Here is a 23,183-nt window from a genome sequence, read left to right as displayed (position 1 = left end):
CAATGGAGGGTTAAGTGACTTGCCCAGAGTCACAAGGAGCTGCCTGTGCCAGGAATTGAACTCACTTCCTCAGTTCCCCAGGACCAAAGTCCACCACCCTAACCACTAGGCCACTCCTCTTCCCTTCCTGAAAGGGCAAATATTGTACATTAAGGCTTTAATGCACCTTAATAACTACCTCCCAAATACCATAAATGAAAAGAAAACAAATGCAATACAACTAAATAAAGTAATGCTGACATGATTTTAAACAAGGCTATCTTTGGAAACCACTACAGTTCCAGTTATTTCTCCCTTACAAATCCCAAGAAAATTTTTTTTTGAATGAACCAGGATGGCTAAGTGGAAAAGCCACTACAGACAGCTTTACTGCTGAATGGCATGCCACATTTCAGACATTTTAATATTTACTCATTTCTCCAAATAAGAAAAAGAAATGCTGGAATGTTATTCTGCCACTTTAAACTAGAACATAAAGCAGATTAAATGTTCAGTAGTAAGAGATTTAAAGAAAATACAAAATGATAGGGTGTACAAATACTGTAGCAATGTATACTGACCTGGCAAGATGCCAAAAGTTGAGAAATGTGAACACACCTTGATATGAATCATGCAAGCAATGATTCAGGGTGTGTATCTGTTTGTGTGCGGGTGCGCATAAGAAGGTGTGAAACTACAGCCTACTCCCCTCCAACTAAGAGACTATTTTGCAATTTATTATTCAACATGAACCCAATAAGTAATGGCTGTCTGTAGCAGGTCAATTCCAGGCCTTGCTATCATGCCTTTCTCACTTCGAACCTTGAGTGCACACAGTCTTATCACACTGCAGCTCTATGAGCTACTACCATATTTTAGGTGTTTATTCATTTTGCATTTGTACAGCACTTAACAAAAATGCACTGTATAATGAGTTCAGGTCCTGAAGATCTTACAGCCTAAGTAGATACATGAGGCCATGGGAGATAGTACAATTTATCCAAGAACAGTGATGTGATAAGCAAAGCAGACTGTTGTTTCCAGTTCATTATTCTAACAGACTGTATTTGTTCTGTTTTATAGATCCTAATTTCGGATCACGCAATAATATGTATTTATTTATTTTTAAGACAGGGAAGATTTAGGAAACAACTCAAACAATTTCAGTTTGTGTGTTTTTCAGTGAATTTCTGCCTTGGCTACTGCAGGTTTCCTCTATCAATCCCCCGTTTACTAAGCTGTGCTAGTGGCTGCCGTGCGCTAATGCAGACATAGCGTAGCTTAGTAAACTCGTGATTCTGTGCTATCATCCTTGCCACGTTCTTCTCTGTGGAAATCTCTCCTTTTTAATAAGGAACCAGTCTAAACAGCCATATTACACCAAGAGAAAAGAAAAATTCAAAATTAAAACCACGTGTTCTCTCTTCCCCCCCAAAGCAAAATGCATTTTCCATATCCCATTAGGTAAATTACATTCTTCACTATAAAATGTAAATTCCATTTCTGAAAAAGGTATCCCCTTATGTATATCATTTTACAGCTTTACCTTGTAAATACTAAGCTTATGAAAGGTTAAATCAAACTTTACAAGCTGTGTTGCTTGCTACTGGCATAGCATAAATCAGGATATGGTGAATACCTACTAGAAAATGCCATAAGAACGTAAGAATAGTCATACTAGGTTAGACCAATGAACCATCTAGTCCAGTATCCTGTTTCCAACAGTGGCCAATCCTGGTCACAAGTACCTGGCAGAAACCCAAACAGTAGCAAAATTCGAAGGGGCCCTTTTACTAAGCCGTGTAGGTGCCTACGAGCACCAATTCGGAACTACCGCTCGGCTACCGTGTGGCCCAGACGGTAATTTCATTTTTTACATGTGCTGGAAAATATATTTTATTTTCTGGCAAGTGGCACGAACCGGGCGGTAATCAGCACTGTACGCGAGCTGACGATTACTGCCCAGTTAACGCGTGAGACCTTACCGCTAAGTGAATGGGCGGCGGTAAGGTCTCAGGCCCAAAACAGACATGAACCAATTTTCATTTTACCGCCGCACGTCCATTTTCAGCAAAAAAAAAAAAGGCCTTTTCTGAAGGTGTGCTGAAAAAAATGGACCTGCGTGCATCCAATACATGCGTCTACAGCTGCGCAGGCCACTTTTCAGCACACCTTATTAAAAGGACCAAGTTACCAATCTCAGAGTAAGCAGTGGCTTCCCCATGTCTGTCTCAAAAGTAGACTATAGACCTTTCCCTCTGGAACTTGTCCAAAACCTTGTCTGGACTGATCACTCTGTCAGTATTTCAGATTCTTGTTTTCACTGTCTATGTCTCTTGCATTTTCATTTGTTCAATTTTTCTTTGTTAGTTTTGCAATTATTTATCTTTGTCTCCATTTTGGCCTTTTTTTCTATACAGGCAGAAGGTAGCCCCAGATCAGAATGGCTCTTCCCAAGCTAATCACAGGCAAGGAGTGTGTCTCTCTTCCAGCCCAGGCCTGTTGCAGTGGCTCCTCCTGGGCCAGCAGCAAACCGCCACCAATGTTCAGGTATCTGGTAATTTTCCACCTCTGCTTTAGTAAATTTGACTCTGTGTTAGAAATCATGGTCTCTTCCTACACTGGGCAAGTAAAATTGTGTGTTTTGTTTTTTTACAACCTTTAAACCATATTTAAATTTTGATTTATTTTTGGTTTTCTTTTCCTAATTTCTTTTTAAACAAGAAATCTGTTTTGGGCTTTTCCAACTGGCTCTCTCTATTGCCCTGGCAACTGAAAGCCAGAAAAACCTGCTTATTTGCAGTGGAGCCTCCCCAAATAATTATAATCCTTTGGGCAGCTCTGCAGAAAGTTAGGGGGAAAAAAAAACAGCAACAACATGCACAAAACCAGGCATATTCTCTTAGGAAACTGCTGCATGCAGAACTCTATATAACAAAGACTGAGAGGGAAAAGATCACAGCAGTGGCGTAGCAAGGGGGGGGGGGGGGGGGCGGGAGGGGCGGTCCGCCCCGGGTGTCAGCTCGGGGGGGGGGGGGGGAGGGTGCTCCCTGCCAGCTCTTCCCCCCGGGTGCAGTACGATGACACCCCCCCCGACCCAGTGCCTACCCTCCTCAGCTCCCTCCAACCAGCTGAGCACCCTACCTTTAAAGAAATTTCGGAAGCCGTGGAGAGGCGAGGCGCAGCGCAGCGCCTGCAAGTAAAAGAAGCGAGGACTGTCATCGGGTCTTCCCTCACGCTGTCTGTCCCTCCCTTGCGGAAATAGGAAGTTGCGTCAGCAGAGGGCGGGACAGACAGCGTGAGGGAAGGCCCTATGACGATCTTCGCTTCTTTTACTTGCAGGCGCGAGGCGCTGCGCCTCTCCACGGCTTCCGAAATTGCACTGGTTGGAGGGAGCTGAGGAGGGTAGGCACTGGGTCGGGGGGGGGGGGCTGTTGATGCGCTGAGGGGGGTGTCATCGTGCTGCACCCGGGGGGGGGGGAGGTGCAACGGCGATCCGCCCCGGGTGGCAGCCCTCCTTGCTACGCCACTGGATCACAGTATTTAGGGCAACTGGCCTAGGCTATCCAAAGCAGTGGTGGCATGGAAAATAGAATCATTGAATGGTCACACTCGGATAAGTAAGGCTTATTAAATACATCATTCCTTTGGTGGAGATGGCATGATAGGCCTTGTACAATTGCTGAAAAATACAATTTTTTTTTGGGCAACCATTTTAATGCCCAGGGAGCATATCAAGCAATAGTAGCGCTTTAGAAATGTTAAGTAGTAGTAGTAGTAGACCCTAAGCAGAGCGTGAGAAACGTAACAAGCAGCCTGATTGCTGTTTGGTGAAATGACTAGAGACAGTTTGCCCTGATCATATAGCATAGTTATTAGTTAGTCTATGTAAATGCACACAGAGTCATAAAAATATATTCTTAGACTCTCTCCTCTCTGTTCCACTGAATCTCATAACATTCAGGTACAATAGGTAACTCACCTTGAGCTCCATGTGAAAAAGGCATGAGCCAAATCCAAACAAATATCCAGGCATATAAATCGTTATTAAAGATGTCAGGAAGCAAATGTATTAAAGAAGTGGTGATCAGAATGGATCTGGATATGCAGTTCAATAGCTTGAGCACAGACCACCCTGACTAACATTAACCAACTCTTAGGGGGTCTTTTACAAAGCCCCGCTAGTGTTTTTAGTTCATGGTAAAAATCAGCTGACGGTAAACAGTGACGCCCATAGAAATATAATGGGTGTCTCAGCGTTTACCGCCAGCTGATTGTTACCTTGAGCTAAAAACAGTAGAGCAGCTTTGTAAATGACCCCCTTAATGTTTAATTTTAGACTGTGAGCTATTTAGAGGGTCTACATTTAGGTGAATTATCTGCTACTGTAATACTCAAAGTACTACATAAAATTATAGGTTTCATCATCCACACTTTCTAATACTGAACCTTAATTTATTTTCTTTCAGCTGGGCTCTATTATATAATAATTGCTATGGCAGGTTTTTACCACAGATTCTCCAAGATGGGTTCAGTTTTCATTGATTGAGTTGAGTCCTATCAGAGAAACAGAGGAGCCCTTTTACAAAGTGGCGGAAAGCCCAATGCAGGTTTACCTCTCGCTAAAAAGGAAATACCGCTGGGCTACCGCAGCAGCCCGGTGGTAGTTCCCACCCCCTGCACACCATCGTATCTGGCACTACAAAACTGTTTTTTGTAGTGCCGGTGTGTACCTGGTGGTAAGTGGGCAGTGTTGCGTGCTGCCTGGTTAGCATGGGAGTCCTTACCGTCGCCTTTTGCAGCAGCTTGGAAAGGGAGCTGGAAGCCAAAATAAGTAGGAGGAAAACTGAATGGCTAAAAAAATAATTTCAGTTCCAAACTACATCACCTGATGCTATTCTAATGACACCACAGCTAGCACTGAAGATTTAAAAGGGGGCATCATTGTTGAGCTGTGCTTAGGGCATCAGTTGGACTTAATCTGGCCCTGGACTTCCTGGTTCTCAACTCTCCCCAACCTGTCACACTAGAGTTAAGGAAAGCACGAATGTTGTAAAAGAAAACTGTTTGATGTGTCACCAAAATTTTTACAGTGTGTCCTGACACAACCAGTTGATCCTTACCTGTTGGCCTTTATATTAAGCACAGCTTCATGGCTTAGCATGCGTGCACACACACATACATGTACGCGACATAACTTTTCACATTATACAGCCTAACGAGGGATGAATTGCAGAATCAACTATTGATCTGGCTGAAACGTGCTGCACCTGATTTCAGAAGCACAATAAAGCTCACAACAAGGAAATGCATGTAGAATCTTCCAGTTTAGAATGTCCCAAGTTCCTCATCTTGTAAATAAACTACCTGGTTGAGGGATGGCAAAGAGGCCTATCTCAACAGTCTCCCATCTGGTTTTACATTTCATATAGCTCGACATACTAAAAGGGGCGAAAGTCTGGCCATCTGTCTCCCTGCTTCACTTTCTGCTAAAATTTTGATTGTAAAACTTTCACTCTTCTCTTCTCTGTACATTGTGGTTTCTTATTGTCCTCCTTCTATTTCTAATACTGAATGGGATGCCTTTCTTCTTGCCCTTGCTAAACTTAGTATTCATTTTGACAACTTGGTGATTTGTGGTGATTTTAATGTTCATGTCGATCTTCCTTGCCTTCCTCATTCTTCAGCATTTCTTTCTTACCTTCAGGATGTTTCTCTTGCACAACTGGTTAATTTTGCTACTCACACCCATGGTCACAATCTTGATCGTGTCTTAGTTTGTGAGTCTGCTATCTCTTCTGTTTCCTCCTTTTGGCTTTGCCACTGGGGTGGTCCAACCATTTTCTGCCTGTCTTTTCACATTTGCTCTATCCTGTGTCTGTGGCTAATTCCTCCTCCTCACTTACTCCTCATTCCCATTTCATCTATAAGGACCCTAAATTAGTTCCCGCTCTTCTTTTTGCAGTTCCCTATGGATTTCTTTCACTTCCTTTGGAAAATATGTCCTGCACCCCATTTTATCAGCCCAGTTCCCGTGTTCCAAATATTCCATCCTCTCAACGGCTGAGTCATCTATGGTTCCATGAGGGACTCCATCTTCTTTGTTGTCAAGTTCTTTGAGCTGAGCATTTCTGGTGGAAGAATCGCTCAGCAGCCAATCTTCACTCTTTTCGATCCATAAGCAAGTGCTACCATATGCAGCTCATTAAGGCAAAGAAATCTTATTTATCCAAGACTATCTCCCAGTCTCAGTGTCCTTCTAGGAAGATGTTTCAGGTAGTTTCTGAGCTCTCATCTCGTCCTTCCTCCGACTGCTCTTCATCATGTCCTTCTGCTGATGTTTTGGCCACATACTTCTCTCCTGCCTTTATCTCCCTTAGCGACTGACTGGTTTGCATGTTCTTTTGTTCCTGAGTGTTCAGTACATCCTCTTGCCTATGCCACTTGGCCTTCCTTTTCGCTTCCCTCCCTTACTCAGTTCTTTCTTTTGCTTTGTTCTATGCATTTTACCGCTAGTGCTTTGGATCCTCTATCTTCCTGTTGATTTATTCTTCTCACAGGCTGGCACCTCTGGCTCTGCACTTGGTTTTGCAAAGCCTTACTATGGGGGTTGTCCCTCATGTTTGGAAGAAGGGAGGTTTGTCCTCTGCTCAAAAAGCCTACGCTTGATTCCTCTTCTCCGGATAGCTATCAGCCAGTTTCTAACCTATGTATCCTTTCTAAAATTGCAGAGTGCTGACTGACTGCGGTTTGATGAACTTGCAGTTAACAGGACTTTTTGGCGGATACACTGATGTAGCTCCCGAAGAAGCCTTAGAGAAACAGTAGCGCTCTATTGAGCGGGGCCATTGAGCCAGATAAGTCACTATGTTTTAGCTTTAGTTTCTAAGTAAAGAAGGTAAGTTAAAAAATATTTAAAGAAAAATAAACAAAAATGTCTGAATGTTTACATTAAAGTGAAGTTATTGGAAAGGGAGGTTTTTCAGACCTATGAAGACACTGCTCAACAGTTAAAATTACATGGTGCATGCTACTATGATGTCAAGATAAAAGTTTCTTGTTTTCGACAGTTAAGCTACGAGGTCTTTTCCTTATACTTAACTAGACTCTTTATAGACACTTGTACAGTTTTGATTGTGGGAGATGCATATGCAGATATTACTACAAGCTAATAAGCCTTTCAGTTCTACTGAAGCTAAGATAAAAATAAAGAAAAGTAGGTATTATAAAACACTTACGACAATCACACCTCTCCCCCCTCACCTGACAGTAAACATGGGCACATGGCGCTTAGCATGGAACTGCAAGTGGGCCGTACCTGTGGGCGAAGCATTGGTATGTCATGGGTGTTCTGTCTAGTGATGTGTATCCTATTCCTCCTTCTGCTGCTGTATTCTTCCTTATGTCTCCTCCAACCCTCAAGGGTCAGCAGATTCAGCATAAGATTGTGACAGTTAGTCACCTTGTATTGCAGGAAGAGAACAGCAGCGGCAGAAAGAAGCAGAGAGCTACACCTGTGAGAAAGAGTACACAGGACAACAGTGCCATCAGGTGAGTGGTATGGGGGGTGGGGAGGAAGAAGGGTCGCAAAGTGTTTTTCAAGTGTCCCAAAATGGAAAACAAATGATGAGAAATAATAACACACTTTTAAAAAAAGGAACTGGTGTCTGCTTACTCTGTCATACTGGGTAAAATATTCCAGCCAGTGTTCATACAAAGGTCAGTAAGAATGCAACCTAGCCTGCTTGGCTTGGTGGAAAGAATGCTTCTGTGTGGGTTTGAGGTCTGTAACAGATTTAGTATAGTGAGCAACAGTTCCAACCTTAAAAGGGAACTATTTTCTAAATGGAAACGTTATTTCTTCTGCCTGCTGGAGTTTTTGAAAAATCATGTTTTGCCCAATCCAAATTTTAAGGTAACAGTTCTCCAAGGATTTAAAATGTTAAACTAAGGTTTGGTGTTTTTCAGTTCCAGTGTTACCAGATGAAAATACACTGCACTTGCCTCTCCAAGATGGAGCATCTAAGCAGTAGCTTGTTATAAGGACAGAAAAAAACACTGTGACTTGGAGACATGTTGGCAGTTATTAGTATGAAACAAAAAAAGCCAATATCCTCTTGTGAAGGGTGGCTCCTCTCTGACCCCCCTCCCCCCATCTCATACATGACATGATTCTTTATGTTGTACGTTGAATCTTGTGTGAGTTAGTGGTCATAGCTAAACATGGCTAATTCCAGAAATGCAGCAGACTCCTTCCATACTGAGCTTACAGAAGAATAGCCTACAGTGGTACCTGCCATGAAGGGCACTGCGATAAGTCAAGTATATGTGTTGACTGTCCCATTAGGAGGGGGTCAAGAATGTGTTTACTGGCAGGCTACCACCTTTTCTGTAGCAGCTCCAATGCTATGGAATAGCTACCGCTTGAAATCTGAAATGAAGGTTTCCTTCTGATTGCCTGGAAAAAACACTAAGATGGCAATTCTATAAAGTCATGGCAAAATATAGGCACCACAAAGGGGCGAGTGTTGAACCAATTCTAACACAGTATTAGGGCACATCTAACCCATTATATGATACTAGCACAAAGTGGCCTTGACAATTTGATATCTAGGTGTGATAGCTCATGCCATGTCAATGGTAGGTGTTAAGTTGTTGTGCTTAAATTCACCTTGCAGATCATAGTATTGTGTAAGTTGTGCACATCACTAGACAGAACACCCATGACATACCAATGCTTCGCCCACAGGTACGGCCCATTCGCAGTTGCATGCTAAGCGACATGTGCGCCAATGTTTACAGAATAGTGCCTAGCCAATTAAGGGCAGCAATCTCATGCACAAGTGCCAGTATTCTGAAAACACTGGTGCACAACTGTCATCTTATTTTAGGTGCACCTTATAGAATTGCCCTTAAAGTCATTTAATTTTTTTTTACAGAGACAAATTAATATCCAACTAGCAGCGATAGGTAAAAGAGTTAGAGGTCAATGTAAATCTGCTGTGCCATAGAAATATGAGCTTATCCTTAACATCCAATATGATTTATTTATAGTTGGGTAGGAGAGTCAGAAAATGTCTAAGTTTATTATGTATTTGATATACAGCCCATCAACTTGTACCATCTAGGTGGTGTACAATAAACAAATATAAAAGCGTGAAAAGGAACTACAATTTAAAATAAAAAGTCTGCTACTACTGTTTATATGAACTTGATGCTGACTTGCATTATCTCCCTGATAGCATTTGAATACTACCTTTAATATGTTTTTTAATCTTTATTAAAAGCTTATATGCCACTTTACAAACCAAAAAATTCATCCAAAGCAGTTTACATAAAAACACACACAAAAACAACTTATTCACAGTGGCTTACAAAAAAAAATTTCAACCAAAGCAATTTATATAAAGTCATACATTACAAAATCATAAACAACAATCTTGTTTGTTTTTCTGTAAATTTTCATTATTTTATACTAAACCACTTGGATTGATTATCAAAGTGGTAGATAAATTATAATAAAATTAATTAGAAGAGTATTATTCTTCATTAAATGAGTTCCGCTATCCAGTGGGGATTCAAAGTAATAAGAATTTCATTCATTATATCGAGTTTGCCTTCACTGAAACATGCTGGAGGTGGAAATCTGATTTAAGGACACGTTAGTGGTATTAGGAAATGCAGCTTAATCGAGTGCACTACTGGAGTCATTTACTAACAGTGTACACTAATGGTGTTAACATGCATTATTTGCTACATGTTCCATTTTCTGTAACGGGTCCTGTTGTAAATAAGTGCCTTCATGGAGCTAACATGTGGTCTTAGTAAATGACCCTCTATATTAGGACTCCACTGTACCGAGTCATAGATAATTGACTTTCTGTTACTGGATTTCTGTACTCTGACAGTATCTGTTATGCACATAAGAACATTAGACTTTCTTGAAACACAGTGGGCATCAGCAACTGGTGATGCTCACTTTTCTGGCACTGTGGCAAGTGCAGAGTTCAAAACAATAGTCAGAAGCTTAAAAAATGTAGGATTTGCCTACTTGTTTAATGACTGCAAAAAACCTAGTAAAGGGTCTGACAATCTAAGTGCAATTGTCAAGGGCTGTCAATGAGTCAGGTTTTAAGGATATCCTTAATGAATATGTATGAGATAGATCTGCATACAATGAAAGCAGTAGGCATGCAAAACTCCCCCCCCCCCCCCCCAAAAAAAAATTGCTTTTTACTGGCTATCACTTACCTTAGCTACTCTGTATTTTCTGTTTTGTTTTTTTACTGTTTAACACTGCTTTCTTTACCAAATTTTTATTATTTGCTTATAAACTGTCATGTAGGCAGTAAATTTTAATAAACTAAACTAAGGGTCTAAGCCACTGGGAACCACAAATCTATATGCATGCGGTGAAAGAAAAATCAGGACCGGTTCAGACTCTTCCATTCAACATGGAGCTATATTATTATCAAATTTAAGACCCTGTTCTGCAACGGTGGATTAACTGTGCTATAAAAGGTATTGAAACAAAGCACTCATGTCTACTCTGAAGACACTGAAAAATGAAGGGATGGATGGAGAACAGGGTAAGAAACAAGAAGCTCCACCACAGAGAACTAATAGAGCCTTATTTTGCAGGACATGCATGTGTACTCATATCTACATTTGTGGGGAGGTTTTTTCTTGGAAATTCATAAGACTATAAGATCTCCTAGAGAACATGACGTACTAAAATATTAGTGTAGCTAGACCCAACACAAAGGTTACAGGCGTGCAGAAGAACACACACACACAATTAAGGATGTGCTGTCATTTTTAAAATCCCAAAGGGTGAATTCTATAAGTCGATGCCATAAATGTAGGCACCTAGAGGTACTGCAGCTCTTTGGGCAAGTCACTTAAGTGATGTGGCCCTTTTACAGAGCGGCATTAAGCCCAGTGCGGGCTTTCCACTCGCTGTTTTGGGACTGCCGTCGGCAGTTCCACCCGAGTGTGCTCCATTTCCAGGGGAAAAAGAAAACCCCCGGAAATGGCTTGAGCGGCAGTAATCGGGCATTGTTCCAGGTACAAAATAAGTACCTGTATATAATACATAATCCACTTTGATTGTAACCACAGAAAGGCGGTATATCAAATCCCATCCTCTTTCCCTAGATGCTGTGCACAGAGGACTAGACTCTATAATATGGTGTCAGAGAAAATAAATGCTGTTCTATACAGAGCGCTCAGAGTTGGGTGCTGTTTTTAGAGTAGCATATACTGCCAGGAGCCACACCTAAGGATTTACACCAGCTGAAACCTGGTGTAAATCCCTGCACCTAAATTAAGCATGGATCAGGCGGATTATGTAACAATATGTGCAAATTCTTGGAAGGCCCAGGTCCCTCCTATGGCCATGCCCCCTTTTCAGATCCGCGCACTAGAATTTACGCACACATCTGTATAGAATATGCCTAACAAGATGGCACGCATAAATTCATATTGTTGCCAATTAGCATTAATTCATTATTAGCACCCAATAATCGGCACTAATTGGTTCGTTATTCAACTAAACTGCACGTGGAAATTGGGTGCACGTAATTTTCAGCGCCATATATAGAATCTGGGGGCAAGTGCTAATTCTGTAATAAAATATGGGCGCCAAGATTCCATTATAAAATACAAGCATAAATTGTCATCAACACGCTTATATTTAGGCACAACCACTTCTGTCACGTCAAAAGCAGAAAAAAATGGGCATGCCTAAATGCAATAATTTAGGGTATAACTTATGTATTCTGTAAGTTATATTCCTATATAAATGTTGGTACTGCGCAGGCCCTGCCTATGCTACTCCCCTGTGAACGTCCCCTACATCTATGCACTAAGGGGCCCTTTTACCAAGCTACGGAAATAAAGGCCCTGCGTTGGAGACGGGGGACATTTTTTCCGCGCCGCAGCGGGTAAAAAAGCCCCCAGCGCACATGGCCATGCAGAAGGAGAATTCTTACTGAATGGCCATGCGATGGGGAGCCCTTACCACCACGCACCGAGGTGGTGATATGGGCTCCCGGGCTCAAGCCATTTCCGGGGGGTTTTCTTTTTCCCCTAGAAATGGAGCACACTCGGGTGGAACTACCGCCGGCAGCTGCGATGGGCTGACGGCAGTCCCAAAACAGCGAGTGGAAATGCCGCTCTGTAAAAGGGCCCCTCATTTATATAATAGTGTTGAGCACTCAGCTAGGACTTACGCGCATAAGTATATTTATTTATTTATTACATTTGTAACCTACATTTTCCCACCTATTTGCAGGCTCAATGTGGCTTACATAGTTTTATTACATTGTCGTTCCAGGATATCAGATACAGTTAGTGATGTGTAGAGATTACATAAAGGAAGAAAGAAGGGAGTAATTAGGATAAATATATATATATATATATATATATATATATATATATATATAAAGTATATAGATAAGTGCTAGTGATTCTATAAATTTACATGGTCAACTAGCATGTAAATTTAGCTGCCATTTATCTATTTAATTTTCTATCATTTATCATTCAAACCAACAAATTTTTCTTTCTGCATTTTAGCAAAACTGCTGAAAGAACGCAAAATACTAAATGAAATCAGAATGCTTGCCATGCATACCCTATCAGACATACTGATCTCAAAACCCTTCCTCCCTTTGGAAAACAGGATAAAAATGAGGAAGAACAGGGGAAGAGATGGCACTTAAGTATCCTTCGCCCTGTGCTTTTGTTCTTTTAGCACAGTCTGTATTTTACACGTTCACTTTATTATTAGTAATCTTCCTGTCTTTTCAAGATCTATGAATTATGTTCTTGAACCACTGCAAAATACAAGTCTCTCATTCCTCTTGACCTACAATCGCTTTAAAGGATTTTAAAACACTTTTGAGTTCGATATTCAAAATGATTAATTGGGCAGGAGAGATCTGCAGCCCCTCCTTACCTCTCTACCCTCATCTCCCCTTACGTCCCTACCTGTAACCTCCGCTCTCAAGACAAATCCCTCCTTTCAGTACCCTTCTCCACCACCGCCAACTCCAGGCTCCGCCCTTTCTGCCTTGCCTCACCCCATGCTTGGAATAAACTCCCTGAGCCCATACGCCAGGCCCCCTCCCTGCCCATCTTCAAATCATTGTTCAAAGCCCACCTCTTCAATGTCGCCTTCGGCACCTAACCACTACTCAGGAAATCTAGACTACCCCAACTTGACATTTCGTCCTTTAGATTGTAAGCTCCTCTGAGCAGGGACCGTCCTTCTTTGTTAATTTGTACAGCGCTGCGTAACCCTAGTAGCGCTCTAGAAATGTTAAGTAGTAGTAGTTAAATTGTGCTAAATGGGCTGTACCCAAACAGTGCCACTGAATATCCGAGCAGACCACAGCAGCACTGTCCGAGCAGTACGTGAGTGGTTTGGGGGAGGACTAGAAGTTATCCAAGTACTGCAGATATTCAATGTTGCTGCCTGAACAGCTAACCAACCGAGGATGCTGAACCATAAATAAAGCAATCTATGAATGGTTATCTATCTGGATACAAAATTGAATATCAGCCATTATCTGGAAAACTTCTGGGAGCTGGCAAATACTCAGATATTCAGTGCCACTACCCAGAAGGCTCAGTACTGACTATCCAGATCTAAATCAACCTGCAGAAGTCAACACTGTCAAGGGCTGCAGCTAGCTATGGGCTTCATTTACAAAACTGCACTAGTGATTCCTGCTCGGTAAATGAGAGGAAGCCCATTCAATTCCTATGGGCTTCTTCTCATTTGCTGCGCAGGAATAGCTAGTGCGGCTATGCAAAAGAAACCCTATATGTGGCCAGTAAGGCCACCCAGGGCACAAGGGAAGTCAGGGCGCCCATTCACTGGCTTCCTTTGCTGACATCATGCAAGTGATTGGGATGGGAGTGTGACAGGAGCGCTTGGGGGCATGTCGTATAGGGTGTGACTGCATTTCCTGGAGCTGTCTAAAACACTGACTGCTACAGGCTGAATATCAGGGGGGGGAGGCTTTTTTTTACACTCACTTTTCTGGCTTTGTAAATGCCTAGCATCACATTGTCCATAAAATGAGTGTCCTTCCTTACTTTCACAAGAGGAAACCACAGGATGGTACCAGTAGAAGGAACCAGTCTAATTCAGATTAAGGAAATCAGCTAACAATGCAAAAAAAAAAAAAAAATTCACACATCTCATGATCACTGCTCAGCATTTGAGTATAGGGGAAGACACACAAGTTAAGGAAGGTCCTTGGTTGAGGCTGAGAACCTGTAGAATATATATTGGGGGGGGGGGGGGTTAATGTCCTGCCACATTACCCTATTAGGGACTTGCTAATCTTAAAAGTATGACCTTTCTTACTGCCTTGGTTCTAGATGTTTACTGCCCAGCTGTGAACATTCATAATGTGCTCTGTGTTCCAAAGCTAATTCCAGTGCTCAGTGATTTAGCTGGTAGGGAAGCCAGCTAGATACACTACCCGGATTCAGTCTTATAAAGAAGAAATGTGGCACACAGAGCATTCTCATTCAGCTCTTGAAGTGGGGAATCCCAAATCGCTCTACAGCACAGTCACTGGCCATGCATCAGTCAGCAAACATTAGAGACACTAGACAAGAGCGTATTGTGACCAAGAAACTAAATAAAAGGTAGATCAATGACTCCCACATTCTGACCATATGAGCAAGCACAGGCTGATGATTTTCTTAATCAGTGACAAGATTGAAGAGAAAAATTCAGATGTGGCATTTGAAGAGAACTTGCAATGAAAACTGGGTAGGCAACTATCCCCCCTTTTTACAAAGCTACGCTAGCGGCTGCTGGTGCGGTTATTTTGAGACAGCCCATTCATAGTGACCGGCATTACTGCGCGGCTTTATAAAATGATGAAGAGGTATATTAATTAGATTTCAGCTCTTGCATATTAAGCCAGGAGGATGAAAAGCAAGGTTATATAAAATTTCTAACCAACAAAACAACAATACATTGGCATACCAAACTTTATTATCTAATTACTTACAAAATTGTTTTATAGCAATACATATGCATTAGAAGAAATTTAGTTAAAACACTATGTAATGCCCTTTTCCAGAAAAGCTCACTTATTTGTGCAGACCTTTGATTAATAGATGCCTTGGTGTCTGGTGGAGCACAAAGCAGCTTGTGAGTCTGTCATGATTTACAGGAGATTTTATGTTTGTTAGTCTTGTTATGTGATTTGATAATGTGAATGTTTTATTTTGTACCCAGCCTAGAATTATAGGATAGAGAGTGTTATAGATACTTTAAATACATAAATAAATAAAGAACATAAGACTAGCCATACTGGGCCAGACCAATGGCCCATCTAGCCCAGTATCCTGCTTCCAACAGTGGCCAATCCAGGTCCCAAGTACCTGGCAGAAATGCAATCAGTAGCAGCATTCCATGCTACCAATCCCAGGGCAAGCAGTGGCTTCCCCCATATCCATCTCAATAACATACTATGGACTGTTCCTCCAGGCACTTGTCCAAACTTTTTTTAAACCGATACGCTAACTGCCGTTACCATAAGTGAGTTCCAGAGCATAACTATTCTTTGAATGAAAAAATATTTCCTCCTATTTGTTTTAAAAGTATTTCTATGTAATTTCATTGAGTGTCCCTTGGTCTTTGTACTTTTTGAAAGAGTGAAAAATCAATTCATTTCTACTCGTTCTACACCACTCAGGAATTTATAGACCTCAATCATATTCCCCCTTAGCCGTCTCTTTTCCAAGATGACGAGCTCTAACCTCTTTAGCCTTTCCTCATACAGGAAGAGTTTTGGTCGATCTTCTATGAATCTTTTCTACTTCCGCTATATCTTTTTTGAGATACGGCGACTAGAATTGAATTAAATACTCAAGATGAGGTTGAACCATGGAGCAATACAGAAGCATTATAATATTCTTGGTCTCATTTTGCATCCCTTTCCTAATAATTCCTAGCATCCTGTTTGCTTTCTTGGCAACTGCTGCACACTGGGCAGAAGATTTCAGCGCATTTTCTACAATGACACCTAGATCTTTTTCTTGAGTGCTGACTCCTAAGGTGGACCCTAGCATCAGGTAACTATGATTCGGATTATTCTTTCCAACGTGCATTACTTTGCATTTGTCCACATTAAATTTCATCTGCCATTCGGATGCCCAGTCTTCCAGTTTCCTATGGTCTTCCTGCAATTTTTCACAATCTGCATGCGTTTTGACAACTTTGTATAGTTTTGTGTCATCTGCAAATTTAATCACCTCACTCGCTGTTGCGTTTTCCAGATCATTTATACATACGTTAAATAGCACCAGTCCCAGTACAGATCCCTGTGGAACTCCACTATTCACCCTCCTCCATTGAGAAAAAATGGCCATTTAACCCTTATTTCTGTTTTCTTTCCAATAACCAATTCCTAGTCCACAGAAGGACATTGCCTTCTAACCCATGGCTTTTTAATTTTCTCAGGAGTCTCTCATGAGAAACTTTGTCAAAAGCTTTCTGAAACTCTAGATACATTACATAAACCGGCTCACCTTTATCAACATGTTTATTTATGCCTTCAAAGAAATGAAGCAAATTGGTGAGGCAAGACTTCCCTTGGCTGAACCTATGCTGACTCTGTCCCATTAAACCATGTTTGTCTATGTGTTCCGTAATTTTATTCTTTACAATAGTTTCCACTATTTTCACCAGCACTGAAGTCAGGCTTACCAGTCTGTAATTTCCTGGATTACCCCTGGAACCTTTCTTAAAAATCAGCGTTACATTGGCCACCCTCCAATCTTCAGGTACTAAAGATGATTTTAACAACAGGTTACAGATCACTAACAACAGATCAGCAATTTCAAGTTTGAGTTCTTTCAGTACACTGGGGTGTATGCCATCCGGTCCAGGTGATTTATCACTCTTCAACTTGTCAATTTGGCTCAGCACATCTTCCAGATTCACTGAGATTTCTTTCAGTTCCTCCGCATCATTACCATTGAAAACCATTTCCGGTACAGGTAGATCTCTTACACCTTCTTACGTAAAGACCGAAGCAAAGAATTCATTCAATCTCTCTGTTATGGCCTTGTCCTCCTTGAGTGCCCCTTTTGCGCCTTCACAATCTAATGGTCCTATGGATTCTCTCACAGGCTTTCTGCTTCTGATGTACCTGAAAAAAGTGTCACTATGAGTTTGTCTCCATGGCAAGTTTTTCTTCAAATTCTCCTTTAGCCTTCATTATCAGTGCTTGACACTGCTTATGGTACTTATTTTCTTCATTTGGATCTTTTTTCCATTCTTTGAAGGATGCTGTTTTGGCTCTCTTTCACTTCACCTTTTAACCACGCTGGCTGTCGTTTGCTATTATTTCCATCTTTGTTAATACGTGGAATGAATCTGGTCTGGGCTTTCACAATGGTATTTTTAATCAACGTCCACGCCTGATTTAAAGTCTTAACCTGTGCGGCTGGCCCTTTCAGCTTTTTTTAACCATTTTCCTCATTTTGTCATAGTCACCCTTTTGAAAATTGAATGCTACTACAGTAGATTTCTTTAATGACTTCACTCCAGATATCAGCTCAAATCTGATCATGTTATGATCACTGTTTCCCAGCAAATCCAACACTGTTACCTCTCGTACTATGCCCTGTATTTCACTAAGGACCAGATCTAAAATAGCTCCCCTTCTTGTCAGTTCTTAGACCAGTTGCTTCAAGAAGCAGTCATTTATTTACCTCCCTAGTGCTCCCTGATGCAACACTTAACCAGTCAATATTGGGGTAATTGAAATCACCCATTATTATAATGTTGCCCAATTTGCCAGCTTTCCTCATTTCTGTAAACATTTGCTCATCTGTCCATTCTGTCCTGGTGGATGGTAATATAGCCCTACCAGTATACTCTTTCCCTTCACACATAGAATTTCTATCCACAAGGATTCCATGCTGCTATCTGTTTCATGTAGAATGTTTATTCTGATTGACTCAATTCCCTCTAACCTATAGTGCAACCCCCCTCTAATTTGATCCACTGTTATCACTGTGATATAATTTGAACCCTGACACAGTGTCCCATTGATTGTCCTCCTTCCACTAGGTCTCTGAGACACCTATTATATCTCTTAATTTAAGGGGTCTTTTACAAAGCCGCGCATTTTTAGCTCGTGGTTTACCGCCAGCTGCTTTTTACCGCAAGCTAAAAACGCTTGTGCAGCTTTGTAAAAGACCCTCTTAGTGCTATATATTCCAACTCTCCCATCTTATTTTTTAGGCTTCTAGCATTTGTATATAGACACTTCAAACTGTGTTTCTTCCTAGCATCTACAAGCTGCTTTGAAGTTGACGGGGATAATTTGCATCCTTTACTCTTTTCTCCCATTAAACACTCCTGGCTTTCTTTCACCATTATTGAAACCTATCAGGATTCCCTAAACATCCTGTTTTAATAGTATCCTTCGAGGATACTCTACACCAAAACATGCGCTCCTGGGCAAATGCTGGCTTTCCCCTCCATTGTAGTTTAAAAGCTGCTCTATCTCCTATTTAAAAGTTAGCAGCAGCGGCCTGTTCCATCCTGATTAAGGTGGAGTCCATCCTTTTGGAATAGGCTCCCCCTTCCCCGGAATGTTATCCCGTTCCTAACAAGTCAAAATCCCTCATCCTTGCACCATCATCTCAACCATGCATTGAGACGGCAGAGCTCTGCCTGCCTCTTAGGTCCTGCATACGGAACAGGGAGCATTTCCGAAAATGCTACCCTGGAGGATCTGGATTTCAGCTTTCTACCTAACAGCCTAAATTTGGCTTGCAGAACCTCCCTCCCACATTTTCCTATGTATTTGGTACCCCCATGTATCAAGACTGTAGGCTCCTCCCCAGAAGCACCTAAAATGTTATCTAGGTGATGAGTGAGGTCTGCCACCTTCGCATCAGGCAAATGACCAGGTGATCCTCACGCCCACCAGCCACCCAGCTATCTACATGCCTAATGATTAAATCACCAACTACAACAGCTGTTCTAACCCTTCCTTTTTGGGCAGAAGCTCCTGGAGACACATCCTCAGTGTGAGAGGGCCTTTCCTTTCTTCCCCTCTTACTAGAGCCCTTATCCCTCCCATCTCTCAAATATTAAGCCCTTTCTGCCTTCCCCCTCCCCACCCCATAAACTATTCTTAGTACAGTGGTTTATTTTAGGGTTAGCAGAGTTTGGGGCATAAAAGGAAGAGATTTAGCAAAGTCTGTGCTAAAACAGGAAAGTAAACTGCAGTACTAATCTTAATGCAATGGGCATTATAATGCTTGTTGAAAAGCTGCTTACTAAATTACTTCTGATGCAGAAAAGTATGCTAATTTTACCAGTAGTAAAGATTTAATATCCAAGTGCCTTCAACAGGAACACAACTGAATAATAATCAGCTAAAGCCCTGAGATTCCTAAGTTATGGACCCCCTGGAGACAGGAAACACACTCTAATGAATCCTTGACCTATGGGCCCCAGGTCTGTGATTCAAGGAAATTCACAACTTGGGTATCCTGAGTTTTGGAACCCCATTCATTTACCTATCCAAAGGGTGTGTGGTGGTAGTGGGAGAGGGAGGAGAAGGTTTAGGTAGGTAGGTAGAGAGTATTTTAGAACGGGGGTGACTGCTTATTGATTTGCACTGTTAGCGTGACAGTTATGATGTCTTCTTTGAACATTAAAACTCTGCACTACATCTGAAATAAATTTTTTTTACTTCAATTTTAACACATTTTTAAAAATGAGATGCAGAACACTTGGAAGGTCATTTTCAAAGCTATGGAACTTTGAAAGTTTTAGTGCTTTGAAAATATGTCTCCACGTAACTTTGGAAAATAAGCACCATAATATTATATTCAAAATTAAAAAATAAATTAATAGTAATTTCAAAATCTGCACTAAATTTTTTAACTGATTTTTTTAGTGGTTTCATTACATCGGCTGTCTGTTGTCTCACTTTTCACATTCAGCCCTTTCTCCTTGTTTCCTCTCTCTCTCTTACTGAGCCCGACCTCCTTCCCCCTCACATACAGAGTCCTTCCTCTTCCTCTCCCCATATCATACACAGTCCTTGCAACCATCTTCCCCCTTTCACCCTGTCTTCCCCTACTGAACATTCTCCCCATTCCTCTCCCTATTCTGATCCCTTCCTCTCCCTCATCTCGCACTGCCCATTCTCTCTTCCTCCTCCTCCTTTCCCCCCCATTCACTAGTCCTCCCCCAAAAAACATCCTACCCACCTCCTTTCCCAACTCTGAACTCTGAACTTTCTCCTTTTCCCTTATCCTTCCCTCATTAATCCCCAGGTCCTGCCTCACACCTTGAACCTTTCTCCATCTCACTCCTTTACTCCTATCCTCCCCATCATCCACGTTCCCCTCCCTCACAGAGCATTCTCCTCACCATGAGCCCTTCTTTCTCCTCTTTCCTAGAGTCCTTTCTCCCCATTTACCCCATCCTCTCATCCACTATGAATCTTTCCTCTCTCATCTCAAATCCTTCCTCTTTCCCTGCCCTTCTTTCTCCCGACGGAAATATTTCATAACCTGGTTCAATCCATGGAATTAAGCCACGCAGATTACTGTTATGGAATCTATGCGGGATGCAAGGATCAAATCATAAAGAAACTTCAGACCGCCCAAAATACAGCAGCCAGGCTTATATTTGGAAAAACACATTTTGACAGCGCCAAACCACTCAGAGAAAAACTGCACTGGCTACCAATCAAAGAACGCATCACCTTCAAAATCTGCACGACTGTTCACAACATTATTTACGGCGAGGCACTGGGATATATGACAGACTTCACTGACCTGCCAACCAGAAACACCACAAAATCTGCACAATCATATCTAAACCTCCACTACTCAAGCAGCAAAGGACTCAAATACAAATCCACCTATGCAACCAGCTTTTCCTACCTAAGCGCACAACTATGGAACTCATTGCCAAAAGCAGTAAAAACCACGCTCGACCACCTAAGTTTTCGGAAAGCACTAAAGACAGACTTGTTCAGAAGAGCATATGCCACTGACCTAACATAAAAATACCAGTCACTTGCGACACAATATAACCAAAGACCGTAATGGACATTACCTGACTCTTCTTCCCCCTTTCCCTCTCTAAGTTCCCCCCAAATGTTTCCTACCATACATATATCTCATTATAACACAATATCACTTTGTATTCATTCATACCATGTATTTGTTCAAACCGTAACCGGCTAACGCCTTTAATGATTATATGTAAGCCACATTGAGCCTGCAAAAGGTGGGAAAATGTGGGATACAAATGTAACAAACAAACAAATAAATAAATAAATAAATAAATAAGTTGAGCCCTTCTTCCTCTCCACCAGTTCTCCTCCTGAGACCCCTCCCTCTCACTTCTTTTCTTCCTCCTCACTCACATTTAAGCCTCTCCTTTTCTCTCTCACTCAGCCTCTCCCACTCTTCTTTCCCTTTCTTTTTCACACTCAAGCCTCTCCCCCTCATATGCCCCCTTCTCTCATACTGAGTCACTCCCTCCTTGCCATACTACTACTACTACTTAACATTTCTAGAGCGCTACTAGGGTTACGCAGCCATCCCTCTCTCTCTCTCACAGCCTCTCCTCCCCTCCTCTCTCCCACTCTTCCTCTCACATTCAAATCTCTCTCACTCCTGTCCTCCTCTCTCCCACTCAGCCTCTCCCTTTCTCTCACACTCAATCTCTCCATCCCCTCTCTCCCACTCAGTCTCATTCCCTTTCTGTCTCTCACTCAGTCTCTCTCCTCTCCCTTTCTCCTGCCACTCAGCCTCTCTCCCTTTCACTCAGTCTCTCTCCCTTTCTCCTCCCACTCAGCCTCTCTCTCTTTCTCTCACACCCAGTCTAACTCCCTTTCTCCTCTCTCCTACTCAGCCTCTCTCCCTTTCTCGCACACCCAGTCTCTCTCCCTCCTCTCCCACTCAGCCTCTCTCCCTTCTCTCACACTCAGTCTCTCTCCCTCCTTTCCCGTCTCCCACTCAACCTTTCTCCCTCCTCACCAATTCTCCTCTCACCCCCTCAGCCTCTCCCTTCTCTCAGCCTCTTCCCTGTCTCCCTCAGCCTCTCTCCCTCCTCTCACCCACTCAGCCTCTCTACCATCTCTCACACTCATGTCTCTCTCCCTCCTCACCAATTCTCCTCTCACCCACTCAGTCTCTCCCTTCTCTCAGTCTCTTTCTCGTCTCCCACTCAGCCTCTCTCCCTCCTCTCTCCCACTCAGCGTCTCTCCCTTTCTTTCACACTCAGTCTTTCTCTTCCTTCTCACACTCAGCCTCTCTCCTTTTCTATCACACTCAGTCTCTCTCCCTCCTCTCCCACTCAGCCTCTCTCCCTTTCTTTCACACTCAGTCTTTCTCTCCCTCCTCTCTCTTCCTTCTCCCACTCAGCCTCTCTCCCTTTCTCTCACACTCAGTCTCTCTCCCTCCTCTCCCACTCAGCATCTCTCCCTTTCTTTCACGCTCAGTCTTTCTCTTCCTTCTCACACTCAGCCTCTCTCCTTTTCTATCACACTCAGTCTCTCTCCCTCCTCTCCCACTCAGCCTCTCTCCCTTTCTTTCACACTCAGTCTTTCTCTCCCTTTCTCCTGTCTCCCACAGCTCAGCCTCTCTCCCTTTTCTCTCTCAGCGTCTCTCTCTCCCCCTCCTCCTTCTTTTTCCCGCTATTTTGAAAGTTTGACGGTTGGTAGATTTGTTATTTTGTTACCTTTATCCCTGTGGTTCAGCCAAACGCGGCTCCCGTCCCTCTCTCTCACACACAGAATCTCCTCATCCCACCGTGACCGCTCCTCTCGCTCGCCTCCCTCCCAGCCAATCCCGACGGGAAGCCGAGGCGGCCGGCGGACGGACGGGCACCGAGGCCAATGGGAGACCGAGAGCCCGCTCGGGCCGACCAATGGGCAGCGGCAGAGGAGGCAGGACTTAGGAGGCGGGGAATGTCAGCATCCTCCGCCGGGCTTAGACACTGCCTTTTGTTTGGAGGGCGGGAGGGAGCGATGTTGTGTGAGGAGAGGGCGGTCGCGGCCTCCGGGAAGGAAACCGAAAAGAAAAGGAGCACAATTCAGAGTGAAAGGGAAAAACAGGAAGGAGAAGAGAGAAGGGGGCGGTGGAGGGCAGGGAAGGAGCAGAGCTGGTCCTTGCCGGCCGCC

The 23,183-nt window shown here is 42.7% G+C and overlaps 1 protein-coding gene across 2 annotated transcripts in view; it reads right to left on the bottom strand.

Annotated features, from left to right (window-relative positions):
• Positions 1–22,820, bottom strand: part of CTTNBP2NL (CTTNBP2 N-terminal like) — an 82,359-nt gene extending 59,539 nt beyond the window's left edge. The window contains exon 1 of one of the 2 annotated variants that reach the window (XM_030221506.1): positions 22,742–22,820. Coding sequence is in view for 1 of the 2 variants with exons in the window: in XM_030221505.1 (XP_030077365.1) it covers positions 7,298–7,420 (123 nt within the window). In the remaining variant the exon portion in view is untranslated. Of the gene's footprint in view, positions 1–7,297; positions 7,449–22,741 lie in introns of those variants that run through there. The other variant, XM_030221505.1, reaches the window with a different exon arrangement.
• Between the last annotated feature and the right edge of the window lie 363 nt (positions 22,821–23,183).

This window comes from Microcaecilia unicolor, chromosome 12 (assembly GCF_901765095.1).
Source record: "Microcaecilia unicolor chromosome 12, aMicUni1.1, whole genome shotgun sequence".
Classification (NCBI taxonomy): Eukaryota; Metazoa; Chordata; class Amphibia; order Gymnophiona; family Siphonopidae; genus Microcaecilia; species Microcaecilia unicolor.
The sequence above is the reverse complement of the archived record's forward strand: the minus strand, read 5'-3'. Positions and strand labels throughout refer to the sequence as shown.